Source organism: Triturus cristatus, chromosome 4_2 (genome assembly GCF_964204655.1).
Source record: "Triturus cristatus chromosome 4_2, aTriCri1.1, whole genome shotgun sequence".
Lineage (NCBI taxonomy): Eukaryota > Metazoa > Chordata > Amphibia > Caudata > Salamandridae > Triturus > Triturus cristatus.
The window spans coordinates 467,952,853-467,978,437 of record NC_140586.1 but is presented as its reverse complement, the minus strand read 5'-3'; the positions used below and the strand labels follow the sequence as shown (position 1 = coordinate 467,978,437).

General features: G+C 43.9%; 1 protein-coding gene across 4 annotated transcripts in view; it reads right to left on the bottom strand.

Annotated features, from left to right (window-relative positions):
* LOC146834561 (vitellogenin-1-like) overlaps positions 1–25,585 on the bottom strand; it is a 977,187-nt gene that overhangs the window by 257,013 nt on the left and 694,589 nt on the right. For all 4 annotated transcript variants that reach the window (XM_085601961.1, XM_085601964.1, XM_085601963.1 and 1 more), the window contains one exon: positions 12,775–12,910. In XM_085601961.1, the coding sequence (XP_085458087.1) occupies positions 12,775–12,910 (136 nt within the window). The remainder of the gene's footprint in view (positions 1–12,774; positions 12,911–25,585) is intronic.

The window sequence follows — 25,585 nt, the reverse complement described above, 5'->3', positions numbered from 1 at the left end:
GGAGAGGATGATTGGGTGGCATATTTTGGGAGTATTTTCTCCCTCAGTGAGTCTTCTGCCCCAGCGCCAAAACCTTTAGCTGACCGTACTCATGTCAATCTAACATTTACGTTGGAGGAAGTAAGGAGTGGGTTGGAGGCATGCAGTACTGGGAAGGCCCCGGGTCCCGACAGACCTTTTTCAGGAAAATGACGATTTATGGGTCCCCCTGTTAACATTTGCCTTTAATAACATAGCGATAACGGGCCCGCCTCCCTCATGGACAACCAGTGTGACAGTCCTGATTTATAAAAAAGATAAGGGTAATCTTAAAAATTATAGACCAACCTCCCTTATCGATACAACAGCGAAACTTATGGGATGCCTCCTTCTTGCAAGATTGGAGACATGGGCGCAGCATAGAGAAATTTTAATTCAAACAGAATATGGGTTTTGGCAAGGAATGGGGACTGTAGACCAGTGCCTAAACCTTTCTTTAATCATGGACAAATACACCAGGGCGAAGAGTGGGAAAATCTATCTTGCTTTCATGGATTTATCATTCGAATTTGATTACGTTTCCTGCTCCAAGCTCTGGAGTATAATGAAAGGCATGGGGATCGACCAGGTCATAATTGATTTTATTCGCCAAGTGTACTCGAACGCCACGGCATGCGTTCGTTATGGGAAAAACTGTGAATGCACCCGCCAGTTTAAGATCTCGAGAGGGGTAAGGCAAGGCTGCATCCTCGCCCCATTTCTTTTCTCTATTTATACAAATGGGGTAGAGAGGGATCTTGGAGATGCGACCTTGGACATTCCTGCCTCAGGCTCTAACCGGCTGCCGATTCTTGCCTATGCTGATGACGCTGTCCTGATGGCGAGAACTGGGGTAGGTTTGCAGCATTTGATAACAGCTTACGCTGCATTTATGTCCTCGTTGGACTTAAAAGTCAATCAGGTGAAGTCATTTGTATTGGTTGCTGGGGCTGGTAAAACAGAGAAGCCACCACATTTCTATATGGATTCTGGCAAAATTGAGGTGGTTGAATCATTCCCTTATTTAGGGGTATTATTCGACAAAAAGCAAACATGGACACAGCTGGTCAAAGGAAGGGCCATGGGTATGGAGAGGAGTTTAGGGGCTATAAAAGCCTTCTCTAAAGAGTTTGGGTGCAAAAACCAATAATTCCGATTCAGAAAATGTATTATGCTAAGCCTAAGTCGGCAGCTCCCTATGGGGCAGGGGTATGGGGGTTAGCACCTAGTGAGCCATTACAATCTATTGAATTTTTTTTTTTTAAATCAGTGGTTTCCCTCCCAGAATCATATTTGAACTATGTAACGCATATGAATTAGGCCTGTTGTACATTACTGATTTCATTAGATTGGCCCCCCTTCAGCTCTGGCTCTCCATTTGGTGCAGGGATACAGTGACCGTAACCCAAAATATAATTGTAGAAATCTTAAATATGGAGAATCATGGTAGAATTAGATATCTGAAATATGTGAAAGAGGAGCGGACCACTCTGGGCTTGGTAGAGCTTTTTGTAAACCCTACCACTTGCAAGAAGATGTCCAAACAGAAGCTGGCCGACATTTTCATTCGTCGGGCTCATTATGTCCGTAAGGAAAGGAATCACTTCAAGCAGGCAGCCCGCATGTACCAACTAACGCCACCGTTGGTAGAGGAAGGATATTCTTACCTAGAAGATACTCCCATCACCCAGCATAAATTTATCCTTTTGAGGTTCCGTTTGAGTTTAGTACCTTTAATGGTAGGATTCCCAGAGCGGCGTTTTAAACACACGGAACTGTCCCTTTGCCTCTGTAATTTAACATCCATCCAAAATGATCTCCACATACTATTTTTCTGTGGTCTTTTTCAGAGGGAAAGAAATCAATTTATTGTACCTATTTTAAAACAGCATAATTTTAAGCAATGTCGGGTCGCTTTATATTTTTTTATTTCTTGTCTGATCCTCTAGTGTGCTTTTCACTAGCGTCCTATTTGTGGGCATGTAGGAATAAAAGAAGACAACTACAATTGTAAAAATGACATGGATCATTTTATTTTCTCTTTTTAAGCATAATTTTAATGCAATATGGGAAAGAGGGTTGATGTTTACGTATTCAAGATTATAAGGAATTTGTAACTTTGTTCCTACTGCGAATGCATATAACATTAACATTTTTACCATTGTGTAAATCTGTTATGTACTTTTATGATCTCTAATGTAAAGATCAATATAAAATGTTATTTATAACAATTCCTAATGTAACAAAATAAATGCATAAACTTAACAATATTAATTTGTTTATCATTAGAATAATTAACATTACATTTAAATTAAAATATAAAAAAATTAAAAATCTCACTACCATTATCCCTAAAAAACAACAACATCCCACTACTAACATAAATATATACATTATTTTTGCACATAAATGCAACAAAAAAAATTCAAAAATGTCGTATTCAATAAATGATCTGACCAAACACACAAATAAAGAAAAGAAACATAAAAAAATTAAACACACTACAATAAAATGCATACAAATAACTCTTACAAATGATATTACATACAACAATATTTTCTCAATGGATACTTTTTATAACAATAAATTTAGTTTTGGTATATTTTATATTTTACCAATGTTTTTAATATTTTAATAAATATTTTAATATTTACAACAATTATTTTTTTACATTTTTGAAATCTATCCATACATTCAAAATAATTATAAAATATTATTTATAACAATTCCTAATGTAACAAAATAAATGCATAGACTTAACAATATTAATTTGTATATCATTAAAATAATTAACATTACATTTAAATTAAAATATTAAATGGTTAAAATTCTCACCACCATTACCCCTAAAAAAACAACATCCTGCTAATAACAAAACTATATATACATTATTTTTGCACATAAATGCAACAAAAAATGTCATATTCAATAAATGATCCTACCAAACACAAATAAAAAAAGAAACATAAAAAATTAAACACACTACAATAAAATACATACAAATAACTCTTACAAATGATATTACATACAACAATATTTTCTCAATGGATACTTTTTATAACAATACTATAAACAACACTTTTACCTTCAATATTCTTGACATGATATTTTGGGCCTCATTACGATGGATGTCGGAACGAATGTCCAACTGCTACAATCTGAATCCGATCACTGAGCCTGCTAAAGTTTTCACAATGGTCTCATCTACGGCGGTGCACATATTCCAGAAGATGTCACTGCAAGTGCATATAAACTCACAGGAAACATGTGATATGTACACACATGCATTACACATGTGGGGATATGCCTTTTGCTGCATGTACCATATTCCTGCACTGTGGCAAATTGTGCACAGCCCAGTCAACGGGGATGCATAAAACCTACTGACTTGCCTGCATTCCAGCGCCCACAGGGTCTTAGTCTTCGGTGTTCAACTTCCGTGGTGTAGGGTGGACCTGAAGAAAGGGATACATGTCAGAAACTGTCGGAGAGAAGCTGGTTCAGGTGATTATGCACCCCAAATCCTTAGTTTTGGTTGAGTCAAGACAGCCGGTTGGACCTCCATGGTCGGCTCATTGGAAATACACATTGTAATCTGGAAGGGGGTCAGAACTCCATGCACAGCTCTATGGCTGTGCTTTTCTCCGACCACCATCTAAGTGGTTGGAGAAAGGCTGTAGGTGTTGGCCGTCTTCCTGAGGTTGGTCAGACTGCATTCAGCATGCATTGTAATTTGCCGAGACAAACGCGGTCGCAACGACGCTGACGAACCCACGGAAGTTGACCTTTGTATCACAATCTTTTTCATGCGATATCTTGTCCAAACACCCTGTTCCCTGCCTGTACTCACCCAGGCAGGCAACCACAGTGCCCTGGGACACTGTAATCAATCTTCAAGGGATGGGGTCCCCAGAGCAAATCTTTGGGGATGGGGGCCCGAAACACACTCCCTCCCCCAAAAAATACACTGCCCCCAGTCCCCAGATCCTCCCTCAGACTTGTGGATATCTATTACCCAGTAGCATTCACCACTGGGTGGTTATAGTTAGGTTTTCTTTTCCATAGGAGGAGCATTTTTATGTTTTGCATATACCTTTGGTGCTGTTTGACAAATCTTCTCAAAACTTTCCCAAAAAACGTCCCGCCACTTCAGCTCCTTCCTGAAAAGTTTTGGGTGATCTGTCAAGAGCACCGAAAAAAATGGTGGCCCCAAAACCCCTGTGCCTTTCCCATAAACATTTTGGAAAGTGGCATCACAAAACCTGCTAAAGGGAATTTCCCCAAATTTTGCAGGAAGCTAGACCTTCATCCAGAAAGCGTGCTTTTTGTGATTTGGTGCAGTTCTATTCAGCATTTTATGAGATGTTAAGGCTCAAAAATATTTGTATATCCAAACAGTTGGGTTTTATGGACTCTTACAAGGGTCCATCAAACCCAATATAAAAAAGAGCCTTCTGATTGGCCCAGCAGACTTTCTTACCTTTGGAAAATCATCGGAGTCTAAGTTTCAACCAAAAGTCTAACTTTACTACTACTAAAGTTAGACTTTTGTTCTAAACTTAAACTAAAAGTCTAACTTTACTACTACTAGGGTTAGACTTTTGGTCTAAACTTAGACCAAAAGTCTAACTTTACTACTCATAAATGCCCATTGTGAATACCAAAAGTCATAAAATTAGACTCTCATCTCAGATTACTTCTGTGAATCGGGCCCAAGGATTTAGGGGATTTCCCAGAAGGCTGCCCAGGCCAATATATATATATATTTTTTAAAAGGCTTCAATCTTGCAGGAGTCATGCGGGATTGCAGCTTTAAAAAAGAAATACTAATTAAACCACCGTCTGCATTGTATTTATAGACAAAATAGACCCATGGGGTTAGGCAGGGCCTAGGGGGTCTTATCATTTTTTGTTTTGGAGGGGTCGTGTGTGGGGCCCCCCTCCATGAGCCTCCCAGGGCCTAATGTAAGTGCAGTAGCAAACATGTGTGAATCGTGTGTGACTCCTGCAGGAGTGCAGTTTTTTTTAATGAAACGCACATCAGCTTTTCCATTAGAAATATTTTCTTTTTTTTGGGGAAGGGGGACCATCCCCAATTCTTACAGAGACCTGGGGACCCCATCCCCTGAGGGTAAAGGTATGTTTAAGGGGAGGAAGCATGCTGCTACTCTCCCCGAGCTACTTTTGGTCTGCTGTGGCCAAATGTAATTTTGAAGGGAGGAAGGAATGAAGCTGTTGCCTGGGGCATGGGGACCTTATCCCCAGGGCCTTATAATTTCAACAAGGGTAGGGGCCTTGCATCTCTCTCTCCCATGGTGGTATCCTCCCTGGGGACTCCAACAACCGGGGCAAGATACAACACAGTGTCCTGGGGAGGACACCCCATGGACACTGTAGTTCCCTGCCCAGGAAAGTGCTGGGAGCATTGTGGTATAATATATGCAGTGGTGACCCGTAGGTGCTCCTTGTTGGTTGCAGTGATAAAATGTTGCAATTATATAGTGAGATACATATTCAGGTAAAACCAATTTCTGGTTATTCTACACCATTGAAAAATCAGATCTATCTAGCTCTGATCTGACCCCGCCATTGTTTATCAATAGTGTGGTATTTTGGTCTCCATACAATCAAACTGCAGTACTCTCATTTTCATGTGTGCAATTTAATTAGTTTTTGCCATCTCACGGAATAGGAACACTATCGATTGGTCATGTATATAATTAAAACAATATCTGATGAGATGTAATTGACTGTAACTGACATTTTGTGTTAATCATACTGCATTCTGGACATTGTCTTTGTCTTTAAATCAGGTGTTGAGGATTTGTTTTAGGATTTATTTTGATTTGCTTCTATCTTCATTTATTTATATTAATATACAATGAATTCAATGCACCTTGTGACACGCACCATATGGCCCCCTGGAGCTGATGGGGATTACATGGAGCCGGTGTCCTGCGCTCTTCGAGTCCCTTAGAGGCCTGAACAATCTGTGGCCTACTGACCTCTGTGGCTGGCCCATCCCCCAGGCTGGGGCCATGTAGAGTTCTGAGACTGCACCCCACCCTTCCCACAATCGATCCTGCCAAGGGCCTGCTTGTGCCACCCCACTGGGGACGGGCCTGTTGCACTAGTTTGGCCCCAGGGCTGATTGGCCCCCCTCGGCTGGTCTACCTCTCAAGGGGGCACTGCCTGCCGGGTGTTCATGTGTGTTTTAGGGCTGCGAGGTGGCCTGGTGAGCCTCTTTGGATGCTGTGCTAGTATCAACTTGGCACAGTGGCCATAGTGAGGTTCGTTGGTGGACTAGATATATTGCACAGTGCTGATGCCCACGGTTGGTTGTGATGTGGACTGGAGTACTCGGCTGCCCCCACCCTTGGGCACTAGATCCTTTGGGCTATCACCTGTCTGCTCATGCCCCCCATTGTGATCTTCTAGGTGTGAGGCAGGACTCAATGATGGCATCCCTATGAGTGATACAAAATATTGCCCCACTGCCCTGGGTGGCTGATCCCAATCCTACAGATCAAATCGCCTGAACAGCACCACAGATTGGTCCATATAGATTCCAATTCTCTCCCAAACATACTGTGGGCGATTTAGATGTACCAGTAGTGGTGGTGCTCCTGGTTCGGAAGGGGTCAGGAGGAAAGTTGTCGCGAATACTTGACCTTGTTTCCCCTGTATTATCTGCTTATCACCCCTTCGCCCCGGGGCTCGCAGTGTGACTGGTGTTACTATGGGGAAGGCCAACACTAGGCAGTCCAAGCTGCCATTTGAGCCATGTAAGAGGACTCAGAGTAAGGAGTCTTCGCAGGAGGAATTCCCACAGGGCTCCCAGTCTGGGGGATACTTGACCCTGGAGTCAGATATCCTCTCCATGTTTATGGACCTCAAGCAAAGTTTGGACATCATTTACTCCAAAATTGAAACGTGGCTGATCATTTTCACCATCTGAAAGAAAAAGTGGATAGACACAAGGAGCGATTGGACCAACTTGAACATCATACCTCCGAGGTGGAAGACTCACACTCCTTGATGGGGGAGCGACTACTCCAGATAGAGAAAAATCTTGCAGTCATCCGGAATAAAAATTGAGATTTAGAGGTGCGGTCCCAGTGCAATAATCTGCATATTCTGAGTGCACCAGATTCAAATGCCATGGGCCACATGGAAGATTTTGTAGAAAACCTGTTACATACACTCTTCGGAGAAGCATTGTCCCCCATGCTGGTTGTTGAGAGGGTGCATAGATCAATAGTGCTGCGTCCTCTGCCAGGTGCTATTGCCAGGCGGATTATAGCAAGGCTCCTGAATAATCGATACAGGGACACTGCACTTCACATTGCTAGAGAAAGTCACCTGCTCCACTTACAGTGGAGCGAGATCTTCCTTTATCCGGACTTCACCATGGCCGATCAGTCTGCCCGACTGGACTTTCTTCCAGTGAAATGCACACTCCAAAAAATGGATGGCAAATATTACATGATACCTTCCTGCCAAATTTTGCAAACAATCTTTGGGCAAAATACATGTTTTCACAGACCTGCAAGCAGCAGCCAAATTTGCCAGAGGACTGCCGGCTGCTGTGAAACCCACTCCACTTTTGTCTGTATACTCAGGCCATGACCAGCTCAGCAAAAATGACTGAATACTTTGAATAGCCTTGGTACTGAGAAAGGAGAACCTTGCAACCAGCTGGGGCCAGGTGACTTCCTAAGCAATCAGCCTGCTGAATGGTTGTTTAACCGTACAGCCGTATACCAGAGGGCCAAAACCTGTAACTGTTATCTCTGCCTAGATGCGCTTGCCCATGGCTGCTCCAACTCTTTTTTACAGCCACCTAGCGCTGTCTGTGCCGGTAGAGTGTTGGGCTGCTTCCTCGTCCCCCATGGGATGAGTCACTTTAACATGTTCCAAATTGTATATTTGGGATTTGTTGGGTGGGAGGGATAGTCATATTTGGTCGGATTCAGAGGCCAAAGTGAGAGGTGGTTATTAGGACAGTGTCATGACACTGCTCGGTGTTTGCTTAGTGTTTTTCCTGTTTTGACACTCAACAGTGCATTTGATTCCCTCTACATTGCTTAGCACCTGCCCATATAGGTCTGTCTGTTGTACTCTCTATGTCTCTTGATGGCATCCATTAAATGTTTGACTTGGAATAATAGGGGCATGAATGACAGACGTAAGGAACAACAAGTCCTTTCTTATTTACAGCTCCATAATGTTGACATATGCTTCTTGTAGGAACTCCACTCTGACAGTTGTGAGGGCGCATTGGCTCGATGAAAAGAATGTGGCATGCTACTCAAATTATGCAAAGGGAATGGCCATAGTTCTTCACAGAGACTTGCAAAGGTACATGCTTTCTGCACTCTGCAACCCACAGGGCCAGTACGTTATACTGGCCGAGATCTTACAGGGCCAACCACTTCTACTTGTATTTGTGTACAGTCCTAACACATACAGCACTGCCTTCTTTGCAGAGGTCTGAAGACTGGTTGGCACTATGGGACCAGGAGTGGAATTGTGGGGTGGGCACTTTAATGTAGTATTAGACTCCAAAGATCCAGTGCAACACGCCTCCCACACCCACAGTTCTCTGCACAGCTCCACGCGATCATATAGGACAATTACCTGATTGCTGTTTGCCGTACTCATAATTTACATAGCATGGAAGGAACTTCCATTACTTCTACACACAACTCTAGGTCCAGAATATATTTTTGGCTTGTCACTTTTGATGTCCGACATCTTGTTTAGATGTTGTCTGATCACTCCCCTGTGCTCCTGGAAATTTGACCACCTGATGCTGTCCATCATGCTTTTTCTTGGCAGCTTCCTCCTTAGGCTTTCTGGGACCAGGTGTTCTGCCATGAGGTTCAGGAAGCAATTATGGAATACTTCACCCTGAACGCATAGTTGGTGGACTCCCCGTCTAACCTCTACCAGGCCTTCAAAGTGGACATTCATGGGATCTGCAGTTTCAAACAGGATGGGGTGTTAAAAACAATCCGGGTGACTATCCCACCTGGAATTGATACTCAGACTCTAGAACGTCAATATTTTGACACTTGTAAGACGGGCCTACTCACCAGACATTATGATGAGGGGGAAAGAGCAGAAATTTCCCACATAGTTGACTGATTAATAGGGATGTGCGGTAAACTTTTGCAACTCGGCGCTCCACTTGGAGTGTTGAGGTCGGCAAAAACATTGCTTCTGCCTTGTGGTGGAGTTTACTGGCACTCACCCCCAATTTTGATTTTGTTGTCCATGTCCATTGAGCACTGGGATACAGCAGTGCTTTTACCAAGAGGACAGGAGAGAGCATCATCATTCTGCAACACTATGAGCTCCACCAGCGAGCACAGGTGAGTACGCACCCAGGATAGTGCTGCCACTGAAGCAGCGAGAGGCATGTCCATCGAGCACTGGGATACAGCAGTGTCTTTACCAAGGAGGGCAGAAAGAGGACAGGAGAGAGCATCATCATTCTGCAACACTATGGGCTCCACCAGCATGTGCGGGTAGGTACGTGCCCGGGATAGAGCTCTCACTGAAGCAGAGAGTGGCAGGCCAGAGCACCACTGTTGTTGAGAGCAAGGCTGGACTGAGCAGGTACAGTGTAGGAATACCACCCAAGCACAGCAAGAGCTACCGATCAGTGCGGCCCTGTGAAGCTGCCCTCCCTGTGGCCATCTCTTATCTGCTGCCATTAATCGCCCCCCTTCCACCATTTTCCCATGTTCTGCAACCTTCCCATTTCCAACTTTCAACAGTATACCCCAGTACTGTGACTTATTTCACTTATGACACAAACATTAATCAGGTTGTGGGGAGGCCTAAAATAAATTACATTGTGTAACTCTGCCCGCTCGTGGACCTCGTTGGAATATCGTAGGGTTTTACAGCAATTCCACGGTCTGTGAGCTCCGCCAACCCCTATTTATTGGATAACCACCAAAACACACAGATGGGAAATGAGGCTGTCCAACGCACCATGGATGATTTCTATCATGTTTGTACTCCACCTCCCAACCCTCCCCTTGACTTGGGCCCCTATTTAGACTCTGTACCACTCCTCTGATTAGAGGAGGGTCATCACCTCTTTTTGAATGAACCCTTCATGGTAGAGGAGAGAACTCAGGTGTTTGTTGGAATGCCTGTAGACAAGTCCCTACTGTTCCCCATCTCCTTGATATGTATGAGGAAATGGTGCTTACTGGTATTCTCCCTCCTTCCCTATGAGAGACTCTTATCATAACCATCTTAAAACCCAAAAAAGACATTCAACGGTGTGATTTTATAGGTCTCTTTCTAGGATAAATACTGACAATAAGATCCAGACAAAACGGATTGCCTCGCTACTCCTGCCTCTCCTTCCTAACATGATCTGTCTGGATCAATCCGGATTTGTCCCTGGTGGGTCCACAGCCCACAACCTTCATACTTTTATTGCCATTCTTCACACACTAGACCCAAACCTGGAGGTTGCTGCTGCATTCCTTGACAGGTCCAAGGCCTTCGATTTGCTTGAATAGCCTTATCCTTTTTATCATCTTGAACACCTCGGTGTGTCCCAGGCAGGTACTTGTTTCCATGGACGCGGGTGTTGTCACTTTATATATATGGACTCCATCTGACAACTTAGACTGGGACCTGCTGGTGGCAGCACTGGCAGCTATGGGTGGGGACCCACAATCTGTTAAGGGAAAACATGTCCCTGTCCTTTTATGCACCGATGATGCTGTTTTAATGTCCCGAACACCAAATGGCCTCCAGGCATTGTTGAATACTTTTGCCAATTTCATGAGCAGCTTGGGGTTGCGTATGAATCAGGCTAAAACGTTTGTAATGCCATATGGGCAGAAAAAAGTGAAATCTTGCTGTTTTGTACTTCAGGGTACTTCCCTGGGTCTAACCCATGAATTCCCCAATTTGGTTGTTACTTTCGATTTGCATGAGTCCTGCGGACCCTGTTCAAAACAAAGGCGTCTGAAGTGCTGCAGTTCCGCGAGTTTTCTATTTAGCCTAGTGTCTAGAATGGGCAGCAAGCCAGTGTTGATATCTGCACTAAGAATTGTGCCCCACCCCTCACCTATGATGCTGGTTTGTGGGGGTGCAAAGTCACCAAGGACCTCCAAGCTGAGGAGAACAGGATTTGTAGGCACCTTCATGGCATGTCCCCATGGTTATCTAGCTATGCCATTCATGAAGAAGAACTGGGCCTGCCATTTGTGGAAGATTACACTAAGATGGCTCCCCTGATGTTATGGTGCTCTATTTAGTAAAATCAGGAGACCTCATTGAATAGAGACATCATTCTGTGCTGCCTTGGCTGTGACATGGGCCTTTGTATCCTGTGGCTAAGATATGTAAGGGACATGTGTCATAAGCCTTGCACAGGGTTGAAAGATGGTTTCACCTGGTTCAAAGATGCTTTTAAGGAACTACTGGTCAAGGAAAGGGAGGTCTGTGATTCCAGGTACCCATAAACAAAGAGTATGTGTCAGTGCAAACAACCTTGGGCATGGAACTACATTTGGTGATGGTACCCGGTGCCAGGGATAGGGCTCTTCTCACTAGATTCAGGCTGGGTCTGATCAGGTGTCAACTTTCCTTCCCTTTGGACCTGTTTAAATCAAAGGAAATCCTGATCTGTCCCTGTGATGAATGATCTCTGCAAACCCTTGCCCATTTAACTTTTTTTATGTGGGTTTTATCATCCTTACACTAGGGAGTGTGTGTTCTCCCTGTTGAGAGGTACCTTAATCTCCCAACACATCCTGGCTCCTCTGTATTTACAGATTCTCCCAGATCTTAAAGTTAGTTTTGGAGTTCCTTCATTCCTTAAACATGCATTACAGCAGAAATGGTCCCTGATGTTTTAATTGGACTCTGCATTATGTACCTACTGCCCCCTGTTTTGCTTCATCCTATTTCTTGACATGTGTTTTTCATATTTTGAATGCATTTCATATTTATGATCTCTTAACCTTCATAATTTTGTTGTCTTATTGGTGCATTTTAGCATGCGTTTTGGCCCCTAATGACAATTTTCCTAACTTGATGGTATTTTATTGCATATGCATGATGCTTTTGCTTTTATGGTTTATTATCCTAAATCGAAATACAGCTGATGATGATTCATGTAACAATCACCATTGTCCACATATGTAAATGTAATGTCCTTCTGCAAATCAAGAAATTATTCTCTTTCATTTATTATTGGATTCTTAAATACTAATATATCTATCTTTGAAAAAGGTATTAAATATATATCATCAGACAGCCACTAATATCGCAAATCTCATTAAGTTTTAAATAAAAGCTCTAATATTATTGGAAAGCACTTTGGCTGCATTTGTGACTTTAATATTTTCATAATTACACACAATAGGACTGTTGATAGAACATACAAGAAATCCTTTTGTAGGACCCGTACAGTGGAAAGCAGAAGGCAAAATTATTACCCTTTGTATTAGGCAGTGGTAAAGCATTTAGACTTGAGTTTGAAGATATATAGGAAATATTTTGACTTCCTGTCCAAAAGGTGCTCAGCATTCAACTAATTTCACTTCTAATATTCCACCAAATTCCATGCAGCATTATAAACGTCTCATAAGTCAACATACTCACTGTTTTATGTATGACCATTATTTATACTAGATTCTGCATCAATAAATTGAGAAGTATGTGTTTATGAGTAAATAATTTGCTTTCCTTAGCTTCAGTAGTCAGACAATTTACCTGAATGTTTTTTTTGTAGTTGCTTTGTAATTTGTTTCAGATAATTCCAACTTGGTTGATGCAAAGTTTTACGAAATATGTTCAGATCCAATGGCACGTCTAATGGAACTGGAACAGCCTCAAAATAAAGGATTACCTGGAGGGAAATAGTGCAGTATTTTAGAATAATTGTTGTGGTAAATAATAGTGTGTTTTATTTGTTGCATTCTTTTTGTTTACCAGTAGAAAGAAAGTTGAATTTTGGGGTTCATCGCCACCAATTTTAAAAAAACATTCATTTTTTCGATTGGAAAAACTAAATACTGTCCAATGAAAATATCATGATTAATAATGGTACTATTAAAGCTAGGGGTGGTGGAACTCATGGAGTTTCACTCCCTGGAATTCAGCGAGATTCCACAGAGTTCTTCGAGTGGGTGGAACTGGCAGGTCATGCTGATTTTTAGCACCAGGAGTTTGTTCCACGCTGTAAAATCAACACGAATGGCACCATGTGGTGTCTCAGAGGGTATTGATTTGCCGCAGCTCGAATAGATTTTCTACTCGAGCTGCATCTTTCTCACGGCAAACATTCGCGAACGGTTAAAACCATCTGAGATCGCCCGCCTGCGTTGAGAAAATCTCATCAGGTGCTGACCTAACGCACGAAAATCGTGATAAGGGACGGCCATTCTCATTCGCCAACTTACTGTTGGGAAGCTGCATGGGAGAAAACACTCCACCACTATTTAGTTGGCAGAGTATTGCTGGAACGTCATGTTATAAGCGTTAAGCAGATTTGGGGAAAACTTTGAGAACTTCGCCTGCAGAGCAGAATTTACCATCCACCCCTAATTAAATCTTAAATCTTTAAGCTGCAACTTTTCTTATATTTTGCACTCGAGGTTGTAATGGCATAACACAATTAAACATATAAATAATTGCTTTGGAATGAATCCTGCTTTTTTGCTGATAGTGTTAAAGACAGTGCAAGTGTCTTTAAGTGTCTCTGCAGACACCTCTTCTAATGTGGACAAACACCTTTATTTTCCTCATCACTGCTGATACTATAACAGTCAGTAAAGTAATCTATATTCCAGTTGGAGTGTGCTGCAGAGGAGTTGCCACCCAGAGGATGCTTATTAAGAGTATTCTGTTAAATGCCCTCTGGGTTATTGGATGTGACAGTCACCCAAGAGTATCATCTCACATTCCTCCCTAATAATGTAGGACTAGAGTTAAAATACTAAAGGGTCAGGTCTTGAAATTTCAGTGCAAGAAGTATTTTGCACCAGTACTATGACTGATAACTCAATTTCTTAAACTGGATACCTAGGCACACTGCTATTTCTGTTCTTCCAAAGGGTGCTGTTGAGAGAATACTATTGTGCATTGGATATAGGCTGGCCTTGAGCTTTCATCTTGTTCAAGGTTTAGGAAGACATTCGTTTTGATTTGAGTAGTTCTCCAACTATTTTCAAGATCAAGATTTTTAAACTGCAAAAGGTAAACTGGCAATCTGAGACATTAAATAATGTTAATCTGAGGTACAGCTGTTCAAATAACACACCTTTTCCCACCTCTTCTGATTACTTACACTTCTATTGACACGCTTTATTGATATTCAACCTCAAACTAACAGATTACAGTTATTACATTCTGGCATTTTTACTTTCAGCATTTGATGTAAAGTGACCTTACGTTGTTAATGTTTTCTTATCTCACATCACAAATCCTTGGAGTGGGATTTGGCTCAGCCCCTGCTGATAATTTGATGATTTTGTTTTCTATGTGATATGTTCTGTTGTCCCTGGACTCACAGTAGCCATTTACTGCTGAAGTTCTACTGAGTGTTCAAGAATATAATGTTTAGACTTTGACCTCATGGGGAGGTAAGTTGTGTACCATCAAGGAGTACTCTTGGAGTGTGGTGGTAGATAGAATATCAAGTTTCATTTAGCATACTAATCACTTACAACAAATAAAATACCTATGCAGTTTCTTTGAAAAAATACAAATAAAACCTTATTTGTGTTATAAAAATGCATAGTAATCCATGGAAATTCAACTGCATTAAAAATGCTGTGTTATGTGCCTGTGGATATTTTGTATTGGTATTATGGTCAGACTATACATTGAACAAGGGCTGGAGATACAGTAACTTGAAAGGGAATGTTTAGCCAGGTGGACTGTCTTGTTTCTATCTAAGGATAGTGCTCACAGTTTAATTTACTCATATACATAGCGGTTAGGGAACACACAGGAGCCTACCACAAAGTCAGTCTGGATTACATAAAGTCATACTCCTGTGGTACTTTTTCACATACTCTTACGAGACACTGAAAATTACCCCCAAAACATCTAAAATGGGAATAGAAATGGAGTATTCAAAAACCGTCATGTATAATTTGAACAAATAGAAAGGACTGTGTTCTCTTTGCACTTTCACTAATAAGGAGTTGAACATTTTATGCATTAGTCACAAAAGCATGTAAGAGTATGCAAAATAGTACTTCTGCAGTTCTACTTCCTGTAGACATAATTCTCCTGTTAATCAGCCCCTTAGATTTCATTCATGTGGGCTCATGTAGGCCTGGTATAATAGCTTTAGTTGTGCTGATGATATCTTATTCTTCTTCTCCTTGAATGTGGAAGTGAGCAGCTGGACTCTTGTGACAGGTCTCTTGCATATTGGGTTATGGTTGAGTGTGTGGGTCATGATATAACAATGGAAGTCTACAGGTCCCATATTTCTCAATTAGTACTGTTGCAGCGTGGAACATCAAATTCCCCCTTCGTCACAGACCAAATACCACAATAGCAATTTCACTCAAATACATTCATTGGTGGGGCCCATAACACCAACGCTCATACTTCTTTGATCTGCTTCACTAGAGGAATAGGCTTCCAAACGCTGACATGAAAGGAATATCTTTACCTAACCCTAAATGTGTTGACTCCAACCTTCTGATATTCCCCTCATTAGGAGATGAATCATTTAGTTTTTTTGTAGTTTAGCGAAACCATTCATTTATCTATACTCTACTCTTTATCCTAGTTTTGCTTCTTCAAATAATCGACACAACACATTTGTCAATTAATCAAATATCGTTTATCTAAGAAGATTGCAAATTGTTAGAATCATCATCCAAACCATGAACATCATATTTACCTAATCTGGCTAATAGTCGTCCTCTAAGTCAGTCAAGTCGTGGAAAACCCTTAAAATTCATCAAAGTCAGGCCGCAATTAATTCTCTCAAAGATTAAGGATAACAGCTGTCCAGCAGTGTCACCGTCCTCTCCGTCAGCATAACGACAGGAAATCGAGGTCGTCAAAGAAGGAAGAGTTTTTTTAGTTCACTTTCCTACCTACTTTTATAATGAAATTAATGTCAAAATGTATCAAGATTGGGATTTTAGACTGTCCCCATTGGTGGACTTGGGGTCGTCCGGTAAAGATCTCACATAGTCCGCAAAATGAAGCCATCGCACTTGCTGGTTCCGGTTTTAAGACAGTTCTTTGTATTGTCGTTGGCGAAGCTCCCAGAGTGTCCTTGACAAGAACATCAATTCCTGGGGTCAGGACGAGGCCATTGTTGCTGGCGGTGACGCATGCGCACTTCACTCAGAACCTCGTGTTGTCAGGAGCAGTCATGTTAAGCGTCTCGTTCAGCCTTCTTGGATTAGGCCGAAATGGTCAACTTAAGCAAAACAAACACAAAAACAGAATTAAAACATGGAAATGGCTAATAAAATGTTAAACCCTCGCTAATTCCCCTATGTGTAAGTAATTATCTAGCAGAATAGAACATTCAAAGCATTTATCCTCACTCAATGATGCGCAACTTACAATTACATTACAAAAGCAACATATATCATGCAATATTCTAATTTTCTACTACTAGTATGCGTACATATGTTAGTTTACAATTAGTATAGCCATGCAAAGTGCAATTCCCACGTGTAATTCATTTGTTAATATAATTGGTAAGTCTTCCACTGCAAACAAGTTAATAAGATTACTATTAGTTGATTATTCAGATTAATATAAACATGCAGAATGGGGGGGTATACAAAATGTTGTACTACCCGCTCCAGCAATCCCCCCCCTTTGGTGATTATATCACCACACCAACAAATTTTTGTATCCCCTTTTATGGAATTTCAAAGTGATTTCTTGTTTTATTCATATTTTAGTTTCCCCTGTTTCTTCTCTTTTTGCTGTTTTATACATACTCTCCTTGATTTCTTCTAATTCTATTTCTTCAAATTCTCTTTCTTGTTTCTTGTCTTTTCTCCTTAAGTTTTCTTTTTAATCTTTTCTGATTATTATCCTTTCTACGACAAATACATGCTAGTCTAATTATTAATACTAAGAAAATCACACATGTTAATGGAAATAATATCTTACCTAAAAATGTACTACCTATTTTAACTACAAAATCTTTAATAGCTGATATTTTCTTTCCAATCTTTTCCCAAACACCTTCACCTTCAACCTCCAGTGGTGCAATTTCGTCATGCAATTCTGTAATATTCTTAATATAAATTTTCAAATCTCTACTTTCGTCAGGAATGTAAGTACAGCAATGTTGAACTTTCAACATTCCACAGACTCCACCCTCTTTTGCCAATAAAATATCAAGGGCAAGTCGATTTTGCATTACCATAGCACGCATGGCAACCATTTCAGTATTTACCAATAAGAATCCTCCAGCGGTGCTTGATGACAAGCGATCCACTACTGTTGAAAGTCTTCTAATTTTGTTTGCATTCAGAGATATTCCCACTGCGGGTATCAGTGCTCCAAAAATGTCACCCACAATTTCAGTCCAAGATTCTCTCTTACTACGTGCTAAATAACTACCTAAACTATGTACACCATCTTCTCCTCTATCCATATGAAAAATCTTTGAAAAAACGATAATATGCCCTGTTCCCACAAATGAAATACAGTCCTGGAAAGACTGGATCTCTTCCACCTTTAAATCCCCATCCTCCCATGATTCGGTATGTATCATGGCACTCACTATTCCCTGCAAAATAATGATCATACGCTGTTTGATTCCTTTTTATACACAATTTCCCTTTCTGAGGCCGATCTAAAGCCATAGTTGGACTCGTTTCCCCTTTCAAGTGTTTCTCCATTTCTACATCCCAAACTTTCCCTTCTGAAGCCTTTCTTTGCATTTTCAATCTCCTTTCTTCAACCATATCTAAAAATGTCTTCTCCTCTTTCTTTAAACTACAAGTCAAGTTATTTCTAAATATGTATTCTAGTGTAAGTTCTTTAGTCTCTAGGAAAAATTCACCTAATACCTTTGTAGGTTTTACCTTGTTTAGTTTGTTAATTGCCGGTACTTGTGAAAATATAGTATCTACATCTGAAAAATAATACTCTAATTTACCTGTTTGATAAAATAAACTAGCTATTACACTACATGTTATTCCATAAGTTACTGGAAGGTGATGATAAGTCACTCCTTCAGATACAGATGCAGGTAACTGCATACATACGTAGCAATCCCTTACGTCCATTGTTTTTACATATTCATACAACAATTTTGAAAACACATTATTAGAAAAATCTGTAATAGACCTATCTTTATGCAAATAATTTTTATCTATTCTAGTCGGAACAACCTTTTGAATCTTCCCTATATTAGTTATGTTATCACTATGTCCTAAGGTATCTGTGGTAACTTTAAATGATATTAGTAGACCAACTATACTCCAAAGAAGCATTAATAATCCTGTACAACAACAACACATTTTACACCATCTTTTAAAGAATGTACATCTACCTTTGCTACTATCCATGTTTGCCATCTTTGCTAAAATGGACCGTGTCTTTTGATTTAGCCTCTTCTACTTCACAACTAGTTTTCTAACCCAAGGCTCTAAGCACCTATGTGGTTCTACCAGTTTTTGTCTTTTTCAGTATTTTGTTGTCTTTTCATCAGTAGTTTTCTTGTCTCATTCAGTTTGGCATTTCACCATCTTTCACTTTTCCTTCGTTTTCAGTATACAGAATGTCCTGAACATCCGCTTCTTCTCCAATATCGGACAAGATAACTCTCAGGATTTACGATTCTTCATCTTCCTCAACCACTTCCGGTACAACCACCTCTGGATTTCCTTGGCTATCCGCCTCTTCTTTTACTTCAGGCAGGGCCACATATGTCCATTCCGGTGATTTATACTTCTGGTTAGGTTTCCTTGTTCTTTTGCTTTCTTTAACCACAATTGTTTCTTCTTCTTTCGATTTCTCCTGCCTCGTTACTTCATTCACCTGTTCAGCCCTTGGCGAATTTACACGTGTCAGTCGATATCTCAATCTTTTTATTTTATTTGGCCAAACGTCGTCTTTTGCAGCTCTTTTCAATTTACTCCCTTTGTCGTTCTTTTCAGTCCTCCAAGCTCTCTTTCTCAGAACTCAGCCTTCTGGTACTTCGTCTTCGCTTTCCTCTGACTCTCTTTCAACTTGCTTTTTACTCTCAACAGTTTCTTTTTCCACCACTTCTTTTGGTTTCCCTACTTCTGTCCCTCCTCGGATCTCCGGCACGCAATCTTCCTGCTGACTATTTGTCCCTGCTTCTAACTGGATGTTGGAGTTCCCTACGCCTCCCCGGGGGTCTTCCGCAATAATCTTTCCCTCTCTCTCTGTATCTGGCACATGTTCATCTGAGTGTGTTATTTCAGGTGGAATTTCTCTCAATCTTTCATCTGGCACTTCTTTCTCATGAATCTCTTCTATCGTCTCTCCAGTGTCCTTCTCTTTGTTCTTCCCTTGTTCTTTCCTGGAAGAATGTGCTCGTTGTTCTGTCTCTGAGTCTGAACTGGTATCAGAAATCTGTAACCTTCTCCTCAGGGAATTACCTCTGGGGACAAAAGTTAGGCTTGGCTCTGCTTCCCCCCCTTTCAGGGTTTTCTTTGTCTTTTGGCTCTCCGTCATCCGACTCAGTACTGGATTCTGATTCATCAAAATACTCTTTTTCTTTGCTGTCAACTGGATTTGGAATTTTCAAAGTATGACTTGCATGGATCCAGTTCTTTAATCCAGCACACTTCACAGCTGTTGTTGTGGTTAAGATGACTTGTCTTGGTTTTCCCCACCTGGGAACCAAACAGTTTCTTCTTCTGTGGACTTTTATCCTCACCCAGTCCCCTGGGCTTAGATCATGGGCTGGCTTCTTTTCAAGGGTGGTGGCATCTGCTCCAACCTGATGAAACACAAAATGAACTGCGTCAGCCAGGCTTTTACAGTATTCCAACACCAGGTCATCAGTTATAGTCATCCGCTTGTTGACTGGTATAAAAACATGGCGCATGGCTCGTCCCATGATGATTTCATGTGGACTCAACCCTGTAGTTCTGTCTGGAAATTATCTAATAGTCATGAGTACTAGAGGCAAGACATCAGGCCATTTCATACCTGTGGCTAAACACATTTTCCCTATTCAGTTTTTGATTGTACCATTCATTTGTTCTACTACACCAGAAGCCTCTGGTCAATAGGCACAATGTCGTTTTTGTCGTACATTCAATGCTTCACAAATCAATTTTATGATCTCATTATGAAAATGTCCTCCTCGGTCTGATTCAATTGTCACTGGGAACCCAAATCTAGTGATAAATTCCCTCAAAAGTAATTTTGCCACTGTCATCCCATCATTTCTTCTTGTTGGGTACGCCTCTACCCACCTGGAAAATAGACATACCATAAGCAAAACATACCTCAACCTGTTACAGGGAGGCATTTCAATGAAATCCACTTGCATTCTGGTAAAAGGCCCTCCTTCTCTACCTATTGTTCCTAGACTCACTACTGTTTTTCTTCCTGGATTGTATTGCTGACAAATTAGACATCTCTGACAAAGACTTTCTGCTACAAGTCTGAATTTTGCATTATACCAAGTCTGTTTAAAGGACCTAATCATAGCGTCTCTCCCTATATGTCCCTGTCCATGATACATCGTTGCCATGGCAGACATCATGCTATCAGGCATAACTGGTCTTCCATCTCGATAGACCCACACGTGATCCTTCTCTCTTGGTGCACATCCTGCTTTTACCCACTGTTTTATTTCTTCCTCTCCTGCTTCTTCCTGCAATTGTCTTACTTCTTCCCATGTTCCCACCGTGTTAGTAAACATTGGGAAACAAGAAATCAACTCCTTTTCCTTTGATCGAATTCTGATTTCGTGCCCAGTATTGCGCCATGTCATTTGCAAATTTGTTACCAGTGGCAATGTAATCACCACTGCGACTATGGGCAGCACATTTTACCACAGCCAATTGCCTAGGCAGCTGTATCGCCTCAAGCAACTTTCCAACCACTTTAGCATTCTTAATGGGAGTTCCACTTGAGGTTAGGAAACCTTTCTGCAGCCATATTTGGCCGAAGTCATAGACTACCCCATAGCCATACTGGCTATCAGTTATCACAGTCACTCTCACACTTTTCCCAATTTTGAATGCTCTTGTCAAGGCAACAAGTTCAGCTACTTGGGCTGATCTTACCCATTTCAAATAGGATGCTTCCATCACTGCTGCAACTGTACATATCGCATATGCTGCACTCAGCACTCCATCATCTGTCCTCAAACAAGATCCGTCAACGAACAGGACAAAATCACTTTCTGGTAAGGGTTCATCTTTTATGTCAGGTCGTGGTTTTGTAAAGAAATCAAGTACATCCAAACAGTCATGATCTGCTTCATCTCTTACTTCCACATTCTCTGCATCTGGCAACAGTGTTGAAGGATTCACATTCACACATCTCACAAGACTCACATTTGTTGCACCCAGTATGACCTTTTCATACTTAGTCAGCCGACTGTGTGTCATATACTGAGTACGACTCCTTGTTAAAAGGATCGCCACATCATGAGGTACACACACTTTCACAGGATAACCCACAACAATTCCCTCACTCTGTTCCAAACTTCGACATGTAGCAGCTACTGCTTTCAAACACCCAGGAAGGGCTACAGCTACTGGGTCCAACATCGATGAAAAATATGCAATTGTTTTCCTCAGTTTTCCATGCTTCTGTACTAGAACAGAGAGTGCACATCCATTTCTCTCACTGCAATACAACTCCTTCTCATAATCATTCCTAATGCAGGTGCTTCACACAATCCTTCTCTCAATCTTTTGAATGCTGTCAATTCCTCTTTGTTCAAATCAATTGGATCTCTCACATCACTTCTTGTCAGTCGTACCAAAGGTTTTGCAATCAATGAGAAATTGCTAATCCACTGATGACAATATCCAACCATTCCCAGAAACATTCTCACTTCTCTTTGGGTCATTGGTGAACTCATTCTCTTTATGATCCTGATTCTATCTATGGTTATTCTTCTCTGTCCTTTTTCAATGTTATGTCCTAAATATTGTACTTCCTTCTTACAAAATTGTAATTTTGATGGGGACACTTTTAGTCCTCCATCTGCCAAATGATTCAGCAATGCTAACATGTCTACCTCACAAGCTTCACGGGTGTTCGATGCCACAAGCAGGTCATCAATGTATTGAACCAATACAGAATTTTCGGGCATTTCTAAAATTTCCAAAGACTTCTTCAATAGCTGATTGAATATTGAGGGGCTTTCTGCATACCCCTGTGGAATTGGGCACACGCTAAAATACGCTCTCCAAAACGGAATGCAAAAATTTGATGACTGTCATGATGCAAAGGGATAGGTTGGAGGGCGTGGTTTGGACGCCGATCGGGATGGCGGCGTGAGCCTGCAGCTCCGTGCCTAATCCCCGATAATTATCCTGAAACCCGGCCAAAATGCGCCGCAACTGGCGCGAGCCTGCTGCGCAGAGCGCTGGGACGACAGTGGACGCCGCGCACGAGACGGTGGGGACCCTGGCGAGGTGCTAGAGCCGGGTCACGGAGCGGGACGAACGGCGTCTGCAACGCAAGATGGCGGCGGCCCCGGACGGCGAAGTGTAAACAGCCCCGGCCGGAAGCTGGTGACCGCGGAGAAGCCTGCCGCTGGCGTAGCGGAGCGGGGCTGATCGCCTGTTGCCCGGGGCTCCGGGACCACGGTGGTGGAGCGAGGCGATCTCCGCCGCGGCGGTGACTGCGGATCCAGCCGCCCCCTCCCCCTCGGGGCACCCGGCACAGACTATGGAGGGGACAGCGGGGCCGGCGCTGGACTTCGGAGCGACGCGTCTGCCTGCTGGCGACTGCGGCTGTTGGGCTGTGGAGAGGACGAGCGTGAGAGCAGCGGAGTAGCTGGCGGCCGGATGGCGATGGCGGCCTGAGGAGATAGCAGCGCTGGGCTGAGGGAGCGTTGCAGAACGGAGGGCCTGAAGACCGCGTGGAGGCGCCCTCCCCCCGGAGGCGAGGCTGGCCCATTGGGGTGGACTGAGCGGGAGTGACCCCGGCGCTGAAGCAGGAAGGTGGTGCGCCCGCGCTGTCTGTTGTCGCCGAGTGAGGCCGCGGAGGGCCCGTGCGCCAGTGGCGGGTGGCCTTGGCGGGAAGACGACCTGCTGGCCACGAGCGGAGGGACTCCGGGCTGTTGGGCCGCCGGGCCCTGGGGGAGCGGACCGCCCCCGAGGAGTACATTGAGCTCGGTGAGCGGGTGCCGGGCCCTGGCTCTTCTCTCCCGGAGTGGACGGAAGGCGGAATCGATCTGCCTGCTGGTGGGGCCCTGAACTGGAGCTGGTGCAGGGCGGGATGCCCACGAAGGGTGTCGCGCCGCATGTGCCCCCTGGGCACGACCGGGCGGCGGCATCGGCCGCAGCTGTCGGACCCCAAGATGACCCGGGGGACACAGCGCAGGAACGGCGCTTAAACAAACGGCTGGATGGGATCCTGGAGGCCATCACGGCGACCAAGGAGGCCTTGCATCAAGACATAGCGCAGGTTGCCACTGGGCTGGGACTCTTGCGGGCCGATCATGCCAAACTGGCGGACAGAGTCAAAGACAATGAGGTGGCGATCCGGGAGCTCAAGCCAGCGGCGGCGACCGCGGAACGCAAAATCACTGAGATCCTGGGCCGTTTGGCGACGCTGGAGAAGCGAGCGGAGGACGCCGAAGGTCGCAATCGGAGAAATAACGTGAGGGTAGTGGGCCTGCCGGAAAAAGTCAAAGGGGATGACGCCGTGGCGTACATGGAGGACTGGTTCTGGAAGACCGTGGCCCCGGAGGGCCTCTCCCCCTTCTTCTCCCTGGAGCGGGCGCATAGGGTCCCGGCTCGCCCGCCGGCACAGGGCCGCCCTCCCAGACCCATGTTGGTCAGGCTTTTGCATTATAGGGATAGGGACCTGCTGATCCAGAAGGCGCGTGCAGATGGCCCCTTCCAGGTGGCCAACAGCTCTGTCACGGTGTTCCCAGACTACACGCAGGAGGTACAGAAGAACAGGGCTTCCTTTCTGGCCGTGAAAAAGGAACTACGGATCGAGGGCCTGCAGTACTCCCTGCTGTTCCCAGCGAAACTGCGGGTAATCTTGGGCGGGACGACCCACTTCTTTCAGACCCCTGCTGAAGCGTGGACATGGCTGGAGTCGTATCGGGCGGGCACGGCCCGGGGAAGGACGGAGGAAAAAGAGAGGCAGAAACCGGTCCAAGTGCGGAAATCTCAACGTATCCGCAAGCGCAACAAACTTCGGGGAGCGGAGCGGGATGGACAGATGGCGGACGACAGGCGGAGGGCGCTGGCTGCGACGGCGATCATAACGGGCTCTCAAGGGGAGCAGACTTCAGTGGGCTCGGATTCTGGAGAGGAGGCCGGGCAGTCCGGCGGAGAGATGTCAGAGGTTGACAGCTCCGGGGGGCCGGCGGTCAACCCACAGACGGCGGATGGACTATTTAACGGGTGATGCGGAGGGTGGGGCCATATTTGCAACTCCGGGTCTGACTGGGGGTCCCGGTGCTCGGCGGACTTGCAGGTATGGTGCTGAGACATTTGGGGGATGGTGGGTGCGGGGCGGGGGGCTTGGCCTGCCCTGGGTCGGTTCTGAATCACCCTCGAGCTGCCCCTAAGGCTTTCTGTGGAGACGACCACAGAGTAGTGACGGTTTGGTGGGTTGCAGGTTTGGATGGGGGCTGATAGTGCGTTATTAGGTCCTGTTCTGGGGAGTGGGTGGGGGGGAGTTTGTGGGGTTGTTCTGGTTGCGGGGTTCTGTCGCGCTGCTGTAGGTGGGCCGGGGATATTGGTGTGCTGGGGGGGTTCTGGTTGTGATGGGGACATTACCTAATTTGAAATGCCTCACGTGGAATGTTCGTGGCCTCCGCACTATGTCTAGACGATACAAGGTCCATGCCCACCTGGTGAGGCGAGGCATACAAATCGCACTCCTGCAGGAAACTCACTTAACTCAACAGGAACTCACTGCGCTGCAGAAGAGATGGCGTGGCCAGGTGTTTGGGACTACATGTTCGGCGTTTGCCAGGGGAGTGTTGATATGGGTGCGGGCAGGAATCCCATTTCAGGCCACGACTCAGCTGGTGGATCCGGGGGGTAGATTTGTGGTGAAGGGAGGGAAGCTCTATGGTCAGGATGTGGCCTTATGCAGTATATATGCCCCCAACGCGGACCAGGCCCGCTTTTTTGTTAGCTTGACGGGTTCCTTGGCGCACTTCTTGGCGGGCCCCATATTGATAGGAGGGGACTTCAACTCGATCACTGATGTGGCACTGGACCGGTCGCATCCGCCATTGGCTGATTCGCCAGTGCGCCGATTAGCGGCGCACAGGGCAGACTGGCAGGAGAGGTGGGGGTTGATAGATGTGTGGAGGGAGCAGCATCCGGGACACAGGGACTATTCCTTCTTCTCCGCGTTACACGCGCTGCACGTTAGGATAGAT